The 17,616-nt window shown below is 38.6% G+C and overlaps 1 protein-coding gene across 2 annotated transcripts in view; it reads left to right on the top strand.

Annotated features, from left to right (window-relative positions):
- Positions 1 to 17,616, top strand: part of mrps6 (mitochondrial ribosomal protein S6) — a 135,213-nt gene that overhangs the window by 101,464 nt on the left and 16,133 nt on the right. For both annotated transcript variants that reach the window (XM_039743828.1, XM_039743829.1), the window contains exon 2: positions 15,274 to 15,413. In XM_039743828.1, the coding sequence (XP_039599762.1) occupies positions 15,274 to 15,413 (140 nt within the window). The remainder of the gene's footprint in view (positions 1 to 15,273; positions 15,414 to 17,616) is intronic.

The following is a 17,616-nucleotide window of genomic DNA, read 5'->3' as shown; positions in this document are numbered from 1 at the left end:
GCCATTAAATTGCTGTTAGTTATAAGAAGTTTAGTTGCTGACATTTTTAAAATTGTGACTTCCTTCAGAGTTTTTACAAACCAGTTCAGATTTTAAAACTAGCTTGCTTTGCAAGTTAAGTTTAAAAAAAAATAGAGAACTTCTCTCCATTAAAGCTGAGATAAAGAAGTAGGCAAATAGAGATAGCAAATAAATATGATAGTCAAAAATGTATTACCTCTCTATATTAGGATGGAAATGGAAGTGGTTGACTTCTGTAAATGTTACAATTGAAAAACAGGTAAGTAAAAATTTGCAGAAAAACCTTTGTTCTCTATACTACTAAAATTGTTAACAGTTACTAATTAAGCCTCATTGCAGAATCAAGTTCTTCAGGTGCCTAGAAGTACAGTGCATAAAAAAAACACAAATTCCATTTTGATTGCCTTTGCTGGAATTTTGTACTACTGTCAGTTGTTGTTTAGAGACATGCAAGTTTGAATTTTCATTCTATTATATGTATGTGACAATGAATATCATCAACATATGACCTTTTTAATATAGTGCAAAACCCTGCCATCAATGATCATTTGCATTTACAAGCATGTCTGCTCTCCAAATTTATTTACATTTACATTCACAGCTGTTGACTGTAAATGGGGACCTCTGATCATTTAAGAAGCCTCTAAAACATAGCACTGCCAGTTATTTTCTTCCACTTGAAGCACTGGAGAAAACAACCCCAAAAGTAAAAACATTCAGTTCATTGAAGGGGCCACTTAAATATTTGTCCTGTAAACGAAATTGCTCTTTGTAATAAGTTAAAGTAAAACACAATTCAGTGTTAAAATCAAATCAAATTTTATTTGTCACAATCAAATTATACATACAGTGCTACATGTAGTGAAATGCTTTTTTAGAATTTTGTTGTTTGCCTTTGGCTAAGGTGGATAAAAAATAAGCAAACTAATTATGTAGACAGGTCATTTAAGGTAAAGGAAACAAAGCATCTGTCTGTTGTGCAGGAAACTGGTGTTCATCCTGGCAACAATGTGTGCAAGGTGGGGACCAACCTTGGACAGGCTGCACACACACATCCACACTTACAGTTGTACTGTGTCAATTTAATTTCTCAATTAAAGACTGGCAAGAGACATTCATTGGCATGTTTTGAATGTACAATAATTTTTTTGACACAGAGAAAAGGGTAAAGGTGGTAATTAAAAAATGGATTAGGAAATTCAGTCAAGGAAGATTAAATAACCTAGTACATTATTTGAACTGGATGGGAGCAGTTGGGAATGCAGTGCCACTTTTAACGTTCTTTCACTTCTCAAATCATCCTCTTATTTTCTAACGCCAGGGGCCTCATGTATAATGCCGTGTGTAGAACTCACACTATAACATGGCGTAAGCACAAAAGTGGGAATGTGCGTATGCACAGAAAAGTCCAGATGCAGGAATCTGTACATATGTAAACTTCCACATTCTTCTGCTACATAAATCCCAATCAGCTTGAAAAGTAACGCACGTGCCTGCTGTCCCGCCCCAACTCCTCCCAGATTTATGCCTCTTTGAATAAGTAAATCAATATAAATAGCTCTTAAGCTCAGCATTCTGTGAAAAGACAATGGCAAAACCACAAGGAAAATTAGAACAATTTCAGCGAATACCAAGTGGAGGCAAGGAAAAATGTACTATTTGTTGGTTTAAACAACAAAAGGAAGCTGATCGAGTGATATAGCGTGTCGAAGAAACTCGAAAGCTGAAGTTCACAAAGTCGCACAGTGCCCGAAAAAAAGAAGTCGCATATCAAAGTCGCCGTGAAAAGACGAGTTGAAGCCCACCATCTGAGTGTCATATGAAAGCTTATTAGGGTACAGAGAAAAAAAAAAAGGCACACAGTGGGGAAAAAAGCACAAAATGTCAACTTTAATCTCAAAATTTCCACTTTAATCACATAGGTTATTTTGTCATTAAAGTAGAACAACATAAACTTAATCTTAAAATCGTTTAATTTACTAGTTTCTCAAATCCCATTGTAACTAAAGTAGTACGTTAAATGCTTTGTTTTGTATTTGATCGTCTATGTGCTCTGTGTGTGAATCACTACGTGCTTCTTAAACCGGCTTTCTCTTCCTCCGATATTACAGCTCTCTGAATAACTAAAATACTGAGATGTATACGTGATATTATTTTCATGATGATAGGAGTTAAAAGCATGTTATAAACATGGAATCACAGTGGCACAGTGATTGTGCACGACCTTCGATGAAATAATTTATTGCAGCAGTACTGTCTCTTTTAAACTTACTAACCTCCAATTCCTGTCCTTCCTTTTCTTTCTCCAAATACCTAATCGCCACACAATCAGTTCTGCAATAGACGTTAAGCCATCTGTAAGCTTATAACGCAGATTCTTCAAAACTTTAAAGGAACATTGAAATATCTTTGTAGTACATGTTTAATTATTCTATCCTTCATGCCAGTCCCAGTGAAGTATACAGTGCGAGGCAGGAACAATCCGTGAACGGAGCGCCAGATCCTTGCTAGCATAGCGACACCGTGTCCTTTAATTATTAAAAATATCGTTTATTTAAATAAAGTTAAAGTTTTATCTGTATAATAGAATAAACATATTTTGTGGCATTTCATCTTAAAAATATTGTCATAATATGTAAATATGCGCTTTGTAAAGTGGCTCAGGTTGTGCAATATTATAACTGTATCGCAAGTTTACAGTGAGGTAATTGTACTTATAAGTGCAAACAGTTCTACAAGGAGCACTTGATGGACTGATTGATTGCGTTTAGAGCTCTTGGGATGAAAGTCTTTCTGAACCGCGAGGTCTGTACAGGCAAGGTTTTGAAGCGTTTGCCGTGTGAGAAGCAGTTCAGATAGGAAGCATGGCTGAGGCAGCGTGTGCTGGATGCTGTGTACCGATAATTCTCTTTCCGATCAGCTGCTCCGAATGCTGCAGTGAGAGTAATCTGGAAAAACATGATCTGCTGTGGCAACCCCTTACGGGAGCAGCTGGAAGAAGAAGAAGAAGGAGAAGGTGCAGTGAGAATAACAACGCTAAATCAGCTATGGTATTTAGAATAGTTTGCCTATTCTATGGACCATTATATTGTTACAGGGTAATTACAGTTAGATGCATTAACTAATAAACAATATGCAGTTAATTTCAGTGTATTTATAAAGCTGCGTCAGGGATGTAGATCTGAAAAAGAAAGATAAACCACACAGGAACAGTAGCATTGCTTTGACGCTGGATGCCGCCAGTCTGCAAAACTGAGTGGAGAACTTGTGTATGACAGGGTATGAGGTACCGTGGAAATGTGCGTGGCTTTACGCCAAGTTTAGGTTTTATACATCGCGATTTGAACATGGAAACGTTTTTACGCAACATTTCTGTGCGTACGCACCGTTTATACATGAGGCCTCTGGTGATTTGCAGGATACTTGTCATGAACCTTGCAGTTTTTGGATTAACGCTTCAATTTTTCTTGTGCCAAGGCCATAAAAAATATGTACAAAACAAAATAAACCTTTAAGAACCAAATAAAAGTACAGATTTATGAATTTTGTATATGAGAAGGGTTAATTGTATAGTGGAGTGCAAAAGTATTCAATCTCTTTGAAAGGCATCATAATTTTCTGCACAATAAAAGATTTTTACATTTCCAAAGTTAAAATAAACCATTTTCTGTAGATATGTAATTTTTACATATTTAATACTTTTAATTTTAATTTTTAATTTTTACTTGCACTTCATGTTGTTACAGTTTGGACCCTGAGCTTCGCAATTCCATCTATCTGTATACTTGTATATGGTTGAGATGACAAAGTTCACTTTGACTTTGACTTTTGATTTTGATATTTAGCTGAAGAAGAAAAACTTTAAAAAGTTAGTGCTTTGGAAGCTCCAGGTTTACACAAATGACATGGTGACGGCGCATCTTTCAGACCTTGCGCAGTGTCACCTGTTTATCTTCCTGTGAAGTAGGATGTTTGTAAACGGTAGCTTTGCATTTGCTGGGTTTTATAAATGAAATGCACTGTCAAGGAGAGGTATGGCTTGGATATTAGGCATAACCACAAATCTGTTGTGGCAAAATGTGAAACCACATTTGCAGTTTACGCATCTAGAGTTTGGTGACATGAATCATACAATTTACACAGAGCTATTTGAGTGAAATTTTTATCTTGGGTCTAAAGTATTCAAAAGTTGTTTAACACCATCCCTCTTAACTGCCTGAATTGGCAACATTTTTTTGCGATGCAAATGGTGATGCAGTTTGTGCATTTCTCGTGGTATGGAACTTTTTTGCAGAATGATTCTGTTAAAGTTTGTTGAGGGTTTTTTTTGCTCGTACCTAGGGTGATTTAGACCTGTCATGGACAGCTGACTCCTGATACTTTTAATTTTCTTCATATTGTCTGTGGTGGTTAGTTTGCAGATGGAGAAACAAGTTAGTTGTTGAGCTGTCTTTAACAGCAACCAATTTCCGACAAAGTTTGTAGATTGAAAAGACTGATGTTGCTCAAAAGATGGCAAAGTGAAACCACCTCCACGCGAGTTGAGACAATGAATGGCACTCCAGGAAAGTAATTATCAGAGCAGACTTAAACATCAAACGAATCCCAATTGACTGTCCATTGTCTTTTGAGTGCCTGACTCTTAAACTAATCACGGAATCAGGTCCTGTCTCACTCATTTTTCTTTATCGTTCCCCAAAACACAATGCATCCTTCTTATCCGATCTGATTGAACTTTTCACCCAGTGGTTCAAAGCTCTTACTCTCAGATAATTATCCTTCTCGATAATTTCAATATCCATATTGACATTACTACATCTAAACTGAGAAATGAATTCCTATCCTTACTAGACTGTTTTGACTTGACACAACATGTTGATTTTCCCATACACTCTGGTGGTCATATATTGGATCTGATCTGCACTTCTGGACTATCTGTTGACAACATTTACAGCACTGATTTAGGACTCTCTGACCATAACGCAATATTTTTCACTGTCTCACTGCCGTTCCCTCCTCTTACCTGTAAACGACAAATTTCTTACAGAAACCTTAAAATTATCTGTCCCTCTATTCTTTCTGGATCCATTTCTGATCTTTTACTGTCTTCACCTATTCCGTCAACACTAGATAGTCTTGTTGACCACTATAACTCAGCCCTTTATTCAGCATTAGATAAAACAACTCCATTAAAACATAAGGAGGTTTCCTTTAAACGTTCAGCTCGTTGGTATAACTCAGAATTGCGATCTATGAAAGGAGCTGGCCGACGCCTTGAGAGAATGTCACGTAAGACTGGCCTCACCATGCACATCCAGGCTTTCCTTGACCACCAAAGAGCTTACAGAGAAGCACTAACTGCTGCTAAGAACACCCACTATGACAGAATAATAGAAAGTGGCCACAATAACCCAAGGGTTTTGTTTTCTGTAGTGAATAAACTACTCGAACCCGCATTTGGCCCAACTGCCTCTTTTACTGAAGTCTGTGAGGAATTCTTCCACTTTTTCTGTAACAAAATTAAAGATCTAAATTATTAAAGTAACATAAATACATTATCTGTTTATACCCCTTCCTTGATTTCCCACTCCATCCAGCTCCTTCCCTAAGTTCTGACCAGTCACATCTGTGTTTGTTAATAACCTGCTTTGTAAGATGAGGCCCACTACTTGTGTACTGGACCCCATTCCCAGCACACCACTTAAATCCTGCCTTCAACTCATCCCTCGACACTGGGTTTGTACCACTAACTTTTAAAATTGCTTCTGTAACTCCAGTGTTAAACTCTGGCCTTGATGCTGGCGGTCTTAACAATTTTTGGCCTGTTTCCCAATTACCTTTCCTGTCAAAAGTTCTTGAGCGTGTTGTAGCTTCCCAGCTCACCAACTACTTAACTTCTAATAACTTGATGGAACCCTTTCAGTCAGGATTCAGGGTGCAGCACAGCTGTGAAATTGCTCTGCTACGGGTAACCAATGATTTGCTTGTGGCAGCAGATTCTGGACAAACCAGTATATTAATTCTATTAGACCTCAGTGCAGCATTTGACACTCGGGTCAGACGTGACATTCTACTGTCCAGAATGGAGAACATGCTGGGTATCTCTGGCACTGCCCTCCAGTGGTTCAAGTCCTATCTGACTGATAGACAAGAGTTTGCTAGTCTTTGCAACAGCAGGTCCAGCTCAGTGCCAGTCACGCAAGGAGTTCCTTAGGGCTCTGTCCTCGGCCCTCTTTCCTTCTGTATGTATATGCTTCCCCTTGGCCATATTATTCGTAGCTATGGACTGGATTATCATTTTTATGCAGATGATACTCAAATCTACGTCAATGTTAAAAGTGGAACTTCATCAGAGCTTTCTCAGCTCACAACCTGCCTTCGTGAAATTAAAACCAGGATGGAGCAGAACTCTTTAAAATTAAACTGCAACAAAACTGAACTCCTGCAAATTGGGACTAAAATGCAACTTAATAAAATGAGCTCCTTCCCAGTCCATCTTGGCGGTGATCTCATCAGACCTGCCTCTACTGCAAAGAATCTTGGTGTCATTTTTGATTCCTCCCTCTCTTATTCCTCCCACATAAATCACATTAAGAAACTTTCTTACTTTCACCTCCACAATGTATCCCGTGTTCGCTCCTTCCTCTTCTTCTTTAATGCTGAGAAACTTGTCCATGCTTTTATCACATCCCTCATAGATTATTGTAACTCGCTGTTGGCAGGTGCCCCTTCTAATCTTATATCACAGCTCCAGCTTATTCAAAACTCAGTTGCAAGAGTCTTTACTCGAACCAGCAGCAGCGAGCACATCACAGCCATCCTGCTCCGTCTTCACTGGCTCCCTGTGTCTTACAGAATCGAATATAAAATCCTACTAATAACCTACAAAGCCTTAAATAACCTCGCGCCAAACTACATCAGTGACCTTCTCCATCACTATGTGCCTGTCCGCCCACTAAGGTCCTCTGATTCTGGTAATCTTGTTGTGCCCCACACTAATCTACACTCCATGGGTGACAGGGCCTTCAGCTGTATAGCCCAGACTCTGGAATGACCTACGAAATTAATCAGATCAGCTGACTCTCCATGAATTCTTTTAAAAAACAACTCAAAACTCATCTGTTCAGGAAGGCTTTTAGCTCTACTTGACTTTATTACCCTTCTCTCCATTTACCTCTCTGTCAAGATGCTCATGTAACCTGTGTGTGTGTGCTAGAGCATCAATTCTGTTGTCTGTTAGGCTTTTTTTTCTCTGAATTCACTGTCGTAATCTTCCTTACTTATTTATTTGGTTTGTACAATGCTATATACTGTATACCCTGCCGTTCTTTCTTATATTCTGTAAATGCCTTGAGCATGGGAAAGGCACTATATAAATAAAATGTATTATTAAAATGACAAACTTTAATACGATACTAATACGATACTACATTTTTGTGTAAATTAACTATATGATGTCTTTGTAACTTCCAAATTTTTTGCATGAAAAACCAGCATGTCACCGTTGTCTTCTGTGAGGAGGCTCCATGCTTTTGTTTGACATTAAATAAGCCCTGATGTATTAAATACAAGTGTTGGAAGTACTGTATATGAGCATGTGGGGGAGAAGTGACTCTGCTAAACAATTGAGCACTGAGAAGCTTTAGACTTGTATTATGTAGTAAATATGAAATAGAGTTTAAAAATGGCATGTAATAAAATAAAGTAACTTGCTAGAGTGCACACTCTGAGGCAAGGGGTTAAAAACTCAAGGGAGTGACGAAACCCTAGTGCTAAAGAGTGTTGCCTCTGAATGAACAGCACAGAATAAAACTGGCCCAGAGGCAAAAATAATGAAGACCCCTTTCTTGATGTGTTAAGTGTTTAAATGAATACAAAAAACATTTAACCTGTAGGAAAAAAATGAACATCATAGCCCTAATTTAAATGTAACAATTTACAGGTTTGTACTTCAATATTTCTGTAATTTAGAAATAAGATACCTGTCAAAATTCTTTATATTGACTTGTGTGTTTGACTGAATTGGCTGCGTTACCAAACACAGTGGTACCAAATCATGCATACAGCCTTGCATGAGGTTTTCCATCCTCAATTGACGTAAAGATGAAGCTTTTCCAGATGCCACTCTGCTGGCCCTCTTTGTCAATTAAGCGGGCTGGTGAAAGCTCCGATGGCACTGAAGCTGCTCTCTTATTAACACCTGTGAGTGGATGGAAACAGGGCTGCAGCTGTACATCTCCCAATTGACCGCGTGTAAGGCTCCATTCCCAAAAGCCACAGCACACCAGAAGTGCATTTGTAATGCAGACTGTAGAATAATACAATAATACTCAATTCTCATGGTATAATTCTAAAATGTTAAAATCTACACTGATATTTCAATACTTTTGTTTATAAAGCTCAGATTAAAATTCTACAAAAATAGAGTAATGTACAGGATAAGAAAAAAAAACGATGATGAATAACATTTTTAAAACTGTTTAATCTCTTTCATAGTTAAAAGGTATTGAATCATACCCCTGTAGCAAAGAGGCAAATCCATAACCAATTCCAGACAGGACTCTAGAGTTACTGTAGTGTGCAAAGATATTTTTATTAAGTTAAATTTAACTAAAAACTGTATTCTTAAAATAGTGCACCCTGTGAATTGTTTAGTACTTAATGTTTTTGGGCATTTCAATTTTCATAGTGTGTGTTTCCAAGCACTTTTTCTTTGCATAAAGACGAGCTTTTTCAAATGGACATTTATGTGGTTGGCACAAATAGACCCACAGTTTCTCTTTAAAATTGTCATGTGAGGTCTGATTTTAGTAATGTAGCTAAAACTGAAAGTAACACTTCCATTCCTCTTAAAGCACTAGGTGACCATCAAACTGAGCTGACACTTATTGATATATGAACTGTGTGAATCATTTCAAGAAACTGCTGTGTATGCAATTAAGCTAGCTTTTAAATAGTAACCACAGTTACTGTACATGTTATTTAAATTGTGCTTCTGGGATTGAGAGACCCCATGCATAGCTGTTTAGATGATGTAAAAAATAAATCACTCAGTTGGGTGAACGTTAAATGTATTCCCTGCATTGTACTGTATACCCTTAACCAGTTCTGTGGAGGATGAGATTAAACAAAGTCAAATTATCAAGATTAATCTCCGCTCATTTATTTGTGGTTGTCCTAAAAGAAGGAAAAAACATAACCTAAATGTTTGTCAGCTGGATGTTTGGTTTTCAGTTCCTTTTAATTGAGTGTTTAAGCTATGCCTAACCATATGTTGTTGTTTTTAATATATTGAGCAATATGTATGTGAATTCACAAAACCAGATGAGAGATAATTTGCCAAACCTCTGAGGTCTAAAGCCCAGATGTGCCCCGACTAAAACTCATAATAAAACATGGCATGACTTTAAGTTCTCGGCAGATGTAGCCTTGGATGGAATTCTTCTCTTTGGTGCTGAAGTTTCCTGGAACAGCCCAAATCTGGGATAAGCGTCAATTAAAAGTGGTTGGATGTGCATCTTTTACAGTTAATATTGCATGTTAACAAACCCCCCTTGGGCATAGACTCTCCAAGTTGAATATGTGGAAAGTACATAAAATGGTTTGGGTAATCAAATAATAATGCTACTCGTCTTGTGGTTGTCACGGCAGCTGAACGCACACTAAGGAGATGCTGTCAGATCAGCTGCTGTCTTTCTGCTGCTGCTGCTGGCGAGCTGCATGTTCTGTTTGTCGCACTGCATGTCGATCATTTAAAAGCCTGTACAGCAGCTGTCCTTTTGCCACTTCATGTCTCCGCCGCTCGCGTTTTTTTGGGGGACTGAAAGCACGCTAAGGAGTTACAGTTGGATCATCTGCTGGCTTGTTGCTGCTAGTGAGCTGCGTTTTCTGCGTGTTACGCTGCACGTCGATCATTTCAAAGCCTGTATAGCAGCTGTCCTTTTGCCACTTCGCATCTCTGTCGCTTGCATTGTGAATTGGGGGTTTGTGTAATGAATGCACGCTAAGAAGAAGTGGTCGAATCATCTGCTGGCTTTCTGCTGATGGTGCTGCGGGTTCTACTTGTCGCTTGTCATTGTTTTTAGAGCTGGGAGCACATGATGTCTGTCTGCCAAAAGCATTCCAACAACTGCTTAGTTAGATGTCCGTCAACTTGTTTTAAATGTTGTTTCACTGCCTTGTTTCGCATGATTTTAAAGTGCCTCTCATGGGATGTCAAATTGTCTTCCGAGAAGATCACATCTTGTCTCCCTAGTCTTCCTCCCAAGATTTAATTTGTACGTGGTGTGAACGCCACCCGGGCACAGACAGGCGGACATCTTGTTTTTAAACACCACCACACGTTTATTTACAATATTTACACAACAATAGGTCACTAAGACCCAGTCACGTGCACAAACCCCAAAACAGTCCTTCACTCTCAGTCCTGGCCACAATGCCTTTCTTCGGGCCGCCTCCACACTCCTCTTGCTTCGTCCTACTTCCACCCGACTCCAGCTCTGAATGAAGGGAGACGGCCCCTTTTATGGAGGACCCGGATGAGCCCCAGGTGTTCCCGGCAATCTTCTGGCCACGCCCAAGTGTGGCGGAAGTGCCGGCTGTCCTCCCGGCTGCTCTCCGGGCGCCGTCATAAATCTTCCCCCCAGCACTTCCTGGTGTGGCGGGAGTGCTGGGGAAACAAGTCCCCAAGGCATTGGGGCGCCTCCTGGCGGTGACCACGGGCCCCTACAGGGAAGGGCTTCCATGCCCTCGACCCGTGGCCCCCAAAGAAACCCGGAAGGCAAACCCCACGTGATCCAGGCAGGGCTCTGACCCTCTTCCGGTCCCTCCTGGCGTCCCGGCCGGGTCATGGCCCCTGGCATCCCTGACAGTGGACATTGGTTTACTAACACTTTGCTATTTAATTTTTTTCTTTTTCTGATCTGTTCATTCCCTCATACAGCCGAGAGACCATATATTGTTTTGCCCTACACAAGGACAGGCTTGGGTTATATTGAATAGTTAATTTGCTCATATTTTCATTAATTACTCAAGTGAATTTTATATAGTTGGCTCAATTATGAGTTATAGAAGTGACACACCGCTTACATTGGTGTAATGACTCAACTACAGTATAAATTAGAATACTTAGTCTTTACATATTTAGTTGGACTAAAAAATAATGGCATGCAACTCACTTAGATCAAAAATAAAATGTTGTTACTTTAGTCTTAGACCTATGTTTATATTTTCTTGAAGCATTTTACAAAATCAAGATATATTAAATTTGCTTATTGATTTAATTTGGTCACACAGAGAATAAATATTGTGGGTTGAAAAGGCAAATTGCCTTATTTGCTGCATTTAACAAATCTCATGCTTACTATTGGCCAATAATTGGGAATTAGGTAAGATTAGGGTGAGATTTCTATTGGATATTTGGCACTTGCTTGTACTACTGTACATTGCAAAGTGTTCAAAGTACTTAGAACAGAGCTTGTGCATTCTGTATATGACTTATTCTTATTTGGGCAAAGCTGATAGGACTGTGAGGATTATGTGTTTTTTAATTTTTTTATTTATTTCTCCAGAGCTCTTAATGCCATCCAGCCGTCTGTATTTGGACGTAAGCTCAGGGATATGCAGGTGCATGAGCTTATGGTGTCCTGGATAGTGGATTATCTGTCTGGCAGACTGCAGCTTGTAAGGCTACCAGGCTGTGTCTGTAATGTGGGTTTGAGCAACACTCAAGCACCATAAGGATCAGTCCTCTCTCCTTTTCTGTTCAACTTGTCCAACTTATTGGTTGTATTGGTAAATGGGATAAGACAGAGTATAGACCTCAGGTGAGGTAACATTGTTTCTTGGTGCAAAGAGAATGGTGTCATATTTTTGTGAACATTAGGAGGGTGGTGGTGTTTGCTATAATATTTCTACATTTCTTGAGTTTCAGCAAAATCTAAATTTCCCCATGGGGCTAATAAAGATCTATCAATTCATGCATCCATCATATATAACACATATCTATCTATCTAGTGTTTTTTTGTTTATAATTGTATAAGTCATTCTGGACTTATGTGTGGAAGTGTATTTTATCAGAAAATATTGAATTATTTCATTTTCACTATTTTAGCTCATTCATTTCTACTCATTATTGTGCTCAAAATATTTTCAAGTTGAGACCTGAAGGTCCTCGGGATTCTACTTTCAACTATACTGCTTGGCAGTTAGTTCTAAATAACTAAAGAAAATTAGTTTATACTCATGGCTGAAGACCTGTAACCCATGAGACTTGAAGTAGCCAGCTGTCTCCATTGATGCAGATAAGAGTGTGCCTTTTGAAGATAAACTGCCATCCATCTTGTTGATGCAGGTTACATTGCCACTCTTGGTATTCCTAAACAACCAGCTTGCTTCTGTTACTGTAATTCTCTGGAATCCAAAGCAGCAAGCTATCTTTATCAAAGCTGTTTGCCAAATAGAGAAATAGACTCTTGGCAACTTCTTTTCACCCCTGACACTGCTCCTTTGGTGCAAGTCCTTAACAAGACAAAAATCATGCTGCAGGAGAAATTAAAAAAGGTATTGACTAATTGCAGTGCTCTAGCATTTTGCATTAAACTCTTGGGGAAGCCATGAAATTGAATATTTTTTTAAATTAAGTACTTGCCTTCTTTCTGAATTCTGCCTTTTAAACTTTATTTGTTAACCATGTTCAGTCAAGAATTGCTCAAGTGATGCCCACTTCTTCCTTTTTCTAATTTTACCTGAACACCTGCAGGTCTCTTTTCCTATAATCCAAAGGCCCAGAGTTCACGTTCAAGTATTTTAGCCCAAGAAGCCAGAGGAAAACTCACTTGAGTGTGGTGCCCAGTCAGGGCTCTTACTACAAGGATGTCTCATTTTTGTAGTATGATCTTTTCATTTCACCCTTACTACACTTGCACATCTTTATGCTTGCTTCTTTAGCCGAACTGGCTAAGATGGCTTTACTGTGCTCTTTGAATCCAGTGGAGATGAGAGGTGAGTGTAGTAAGACTATAATGGATAGAGCCCACTGTAAATAGAAGGAAATATCTTCTTTAAAAGCCCAATTGATCACTAGAAGATGGGAAATTCTCCTTTAACCCAACTGTTTAATATGGATGTACTCTCAATACAAACGTTCTAAATGAATATATGCAAATAAAAGGGGTGTCGCCCAAGCAAATTTCTTGCCAGTAACAATTTCTTAACCTAAACACTCTTACCTTTATTTTAATCACCTGCTTGTTTTTGATTTGCTTTTCAATGTCATTTACATTCATAAAATTACATTTTTTTGTGTATTTGTTACCTGGCCCAATCTTTGCTTCTTTTCAAATACTCCTGATTCACACCGTGACAACGATTTGATAGTTGGCTGAACAAAAGTGGGCTCCAGTTCACTCTGCTCTCTCCTATCAAAGTACTGACCTTCTTCCAGAGATCACTCTGAGCAGGGGTCATCTTTTTAATAGAATCTTGAAAAATAGTCTGTTTGTGATCTTTTAGGTATCACTTCTCATTCCCTTTTGAAGTTTATTTTTTATGATTTGTTAATTTCCTCTTCCCTGTATACAATACTTGAGCAGTTTCTCTCAAGGTTATACAATGAATAAGCAACAGAGTTAAACTGAGAATGAATTATTCTGTGTCCAATGAACCATGCAGTTCCCAAATATCTGGCCCGTTTTTACTGTCAGATAAGAAGGACACAGGCAATAAGTATAAAGTTAGAGTTACTGCCCTTGAAATAAAATGTAATGATAAGAGTTGAGGGCATGGCAAGCCTATTACTTTGGTTTGTGATGAACATATGCCAGATGGCATTTGGAGTTCTAATCAGATTTTTTTTTCTCCTCTATTGAGCTTTAATTTTTTTATCTGCTAAATACAAACTAACAATTTGTCTTTTTTTTTTTATAAAGAGTTTATAAAGCACTCTGATCAAGCACATACAAATGTAGCCCTTTTGGTGCCTTACCATAAAGTGTAGCCCCACTAGTGGCTAATTTCAGTCAGATATGATAACATTGAGACAGCAAATATTAGCTGAACTTGCTTAGAAGATGACATATCTTTCTGTCTCAATGCCTAAATTTACAGACCACCAACATGAGTGAAGAAAAAACTATTACAATAACCCTTGCACAAAATTCCTGAAAATGACTGTTACAGAGAGTGATTTACAGCTATAGTGGGAGTTGTTATTCCTGCCTGATTTTGTTCACTTTTAGTGCAGTATCTACTGTGCCATTAATGAAAGTCTCAGTTTTTACAAACATCAAGTACAAGTTAATAGATGTATTCTCCTTTTTATTTACATTTGGATTCCTAAGGAATGGATGATACTTCCCCCTTTCTTTGATTGTTGATTTTGCTGTCTGTGTTAGATGAGGAAATAAAGGCACCTTTGAGACGCCAGTGAAATTAGTAATGCAGTCCTGAATCCCACTTGGGTAACTACAGAGTTAGGTTAATTGATAACTTTAAATTAACCTGATGTGCTTCAACATCCATTAAAGGTTTGTTTCTGTATCAATGCAACCCTGTAATAAGAAAAGAATTATAAAGGTCCATATAGAGTGGTGAAAAAAGATTTGTGGTCAGCAAGATATTATCGGTATTGTTGTAAAATGGCATTTAAACTCATGATCATGAGAATGATGATGAATTAACACTAAGTAACTTCTCAAGACACTTTGTTTCCTCTTACATCCCAAAGACATGCATGTGAAGGTAATGTCCAAGGATTAAGCTTTTCTCCAACGCTGTTGTAATCAGGACAGACTCCCTGCAACCCTACAAAGAAGATAGCTGATTTAGAAACGATTAAAAAAATGAATTACAAATAACCATATTTTCTGCTTTTTAACATCTGTATCTTCAATACAATCAATCCTGTGGAATGCTTTAACACTGAATGTTTTGACATTTAATTTAAACAAACTGTATAATTTTGATTCAGGCTTAGATGGAGAGATGTAAAGCATATGAAACAACAGTTTGGTAGATGTAAAGTAAAGTTGCACAGAGAGCAAAGTGCTGGGACTCGCTTATAAAACTCAACCATTGCATTAGTCAATTGTTTTATGTGCGTTTAGGATTAACAATCTTTTAAAAAAATATATGTGAAATCATCAGTGCTGCCTTTTTCTGCTAAGTTTGGTAACTTGACAGCTAAATTGGAGTAACACTTAGGACAATCTAATGAATGTCTCGATTCTCACCAACATTCATCTTGTCATGCAGCCAGAAACTGTGGCGACTCTGAAACGAACTATGGAGGCTTTGATTGAAAAAGGAGCTGTTGTGCGAAGTCTGGAGAGCTTGGGGGAGCGGTCTCTGCCATACAAAATGTCAAAGCATAACATGAGACATACAAGAGGAGGGTAAGTTTAACTCTTTTTTTTTTTTTTTTTTCCCCCCCAGTATATTTCAAAATGTCCTACATTTACAGTTTAATAAACTATAATAATGTTTGCACTGATGAATTTATTTTTATGATATTTACTGAATCAAATTACATGCAGCTGACATTGGTATGACAATAAAATGATTAACAAAAGATTGATTCAGACTTAATGGTAGGCAAAAGTGCATTGGATTTTTAATTGGTGTGGCCTGCAAACATTCAGAGTATTCAATTATAAGACAAATTTCTGTGAAAATGCATTTTGCTCGTCTGATTTTATGCATCATTGACTGTTTTTCACAGTGAATGTGTTCATTTTTTCTGGATTGCATTTGTTAAAAAGTGAAAAATAAAATACTTTAGATTTCTTTCCTGTGTTTATAATGCAAGATGATAAACTTGAAATCTTCATGTGTGATGTGGCCTCATAATTCCAGAATCCTGGAATCAAATCCTGACCAAGTCATTGTCTATATAGTGTTTATCCATCCATCCATTTTCTAACCCGCTGAATCCGAATACAGGGTCACGGGGGCCTGCTGGAGCCAATCCCAGCCAACACAGGGCACAAGGCAGGAACCAATCCAGGGCAGGGTGCCAGCCCACCGCAGGACACACACAAACACACCCACACACCAAGCACACACTAGGGCCAATTTAGAATCACCAATCCACCTAACCTGCATGTCTTTGGATTGTGGGAGGAAACCGGCGCCGGAGGAAACCCACGCGAGACACGGGAGAACATGCAAACTCCACACAGGGAGGACCCGGGAAGCGAACCCGGGTCTCCTAACTGCGAGGCAGCAGCGCTACCACTGCGCCACCGTGCCGCCTATATAGTGTTTACATGTTCTTAATGTTTTCCTATTTTTCTCGGTGTACTTTGGTTTTCCATCTACATCACAAGGGCATTTTTAGGTTAACTGTTGAGTAAATTGACTCTGTGTGACCAAATGATGGTACGTGTGTGCTTTCTTTGATGGTTGTTCCTTCCCATGAGCCCAGTGATGCTATGATAGTTTGCTTCTCCCTGTAACTGTTATCTAAATTATACAGGTTGATGAACATGCATTTGAATACTTATTTAGCATTCAAAACTGATTTACACTAGCTCTGTCCAATATACTGTAACTCTAGCTAACATTTGACTTTAACAAAGTGATGTTGTCAGCATACACATTCTTAAGGCACATTACACCACAACCAATGGAAGCAGTCCTGGAAACTTCAGAGGAGTAGCTTTTGATGTCTGCTAGTCAAGTAACAAAGCTATTTCTAAGGCTTATGGGATCCACCAAACTACAGTTAAAGCCATAATCGTCACTGTCACAAACCTTTTCTATTTAGGTTATTTTCTCCAGAGTGGTTGTCTTTTTGAATTATCGAAGAGCAAGGTATAATTTTTTGAATGCAGTTTTAATTAACTTTTTCACAACATTTAGGGATGTACAGAACTCTCACCTTAGCTAAAGTAAGTGTTCATAGCTGCATAATTGGAACATCATTGGGCAGCAGTAGCATCTATAGGAATAATAATACCATGTTTGCTTGTGTGAAGATTGCAAAAATGCACCTAGAATCACCTAAAGTGTTCTAGAACGATATTCTATGGAAAAGTTAAAGAACATATGAAATGCTACACTGATCAACCACAACATTAAAACCACATGCCTAATATTGTGTAGGGCACCTTGTGCCACCTAAGCAGCTCTGATCCATCAAGGCATAGACTCCACAAGACGTCTGAAAGAGTCCTGTAGTATCTGGCACCAAGACGTTAGCATCAGATACTTTAAGTCTTATAAATTAATGGGTGGGTCTCCATAGATCAGAATTGTTTTTCCACAATATCCCACAGAGACTCAATGGGATTGAAATCTGGGGAAATTGGGGGCTAAGTCAACAGCCTGAACTCTTTGTCATGTTCCTCAAACTACTCCTGAGCAATTGTTGCAGTGTGCCAAGGTTCGTTATCCTGCTGAAAAAGGCCCCTGTCATTGGGGAATGCTGATGCCATGAGGGGATGTACATGGAATGCAACAGTCTTTAGGTAGGTAGCGTGTATCAAAGTGACATCCACGTGAATGCCAGGATCCAAGGTTTCCCAGTAGAACATTGCCCAGAGCACTGCACTGCCTCCATCGGCTTGCCTTCATCCTATAGGGCATCTTGCTGCC

This window comes from Polypterus senegalus, chromosome 2 (assembly GCF_016835505.1).
Source record: "Polypterus senegalus isolate Bchr_013 chromosome 2, ASM1683550v1, whole genome shotgun sequence".
Lineage (NCBI taxonomy): Eukaryota > Metazoa > Chordata > Cladistia > Polypteriformes > Polypteridae > Polypterus > Polypterus senegalus.
This window is presented reverse-complemented; position numbering and strand designations above follow the sequence as displayed.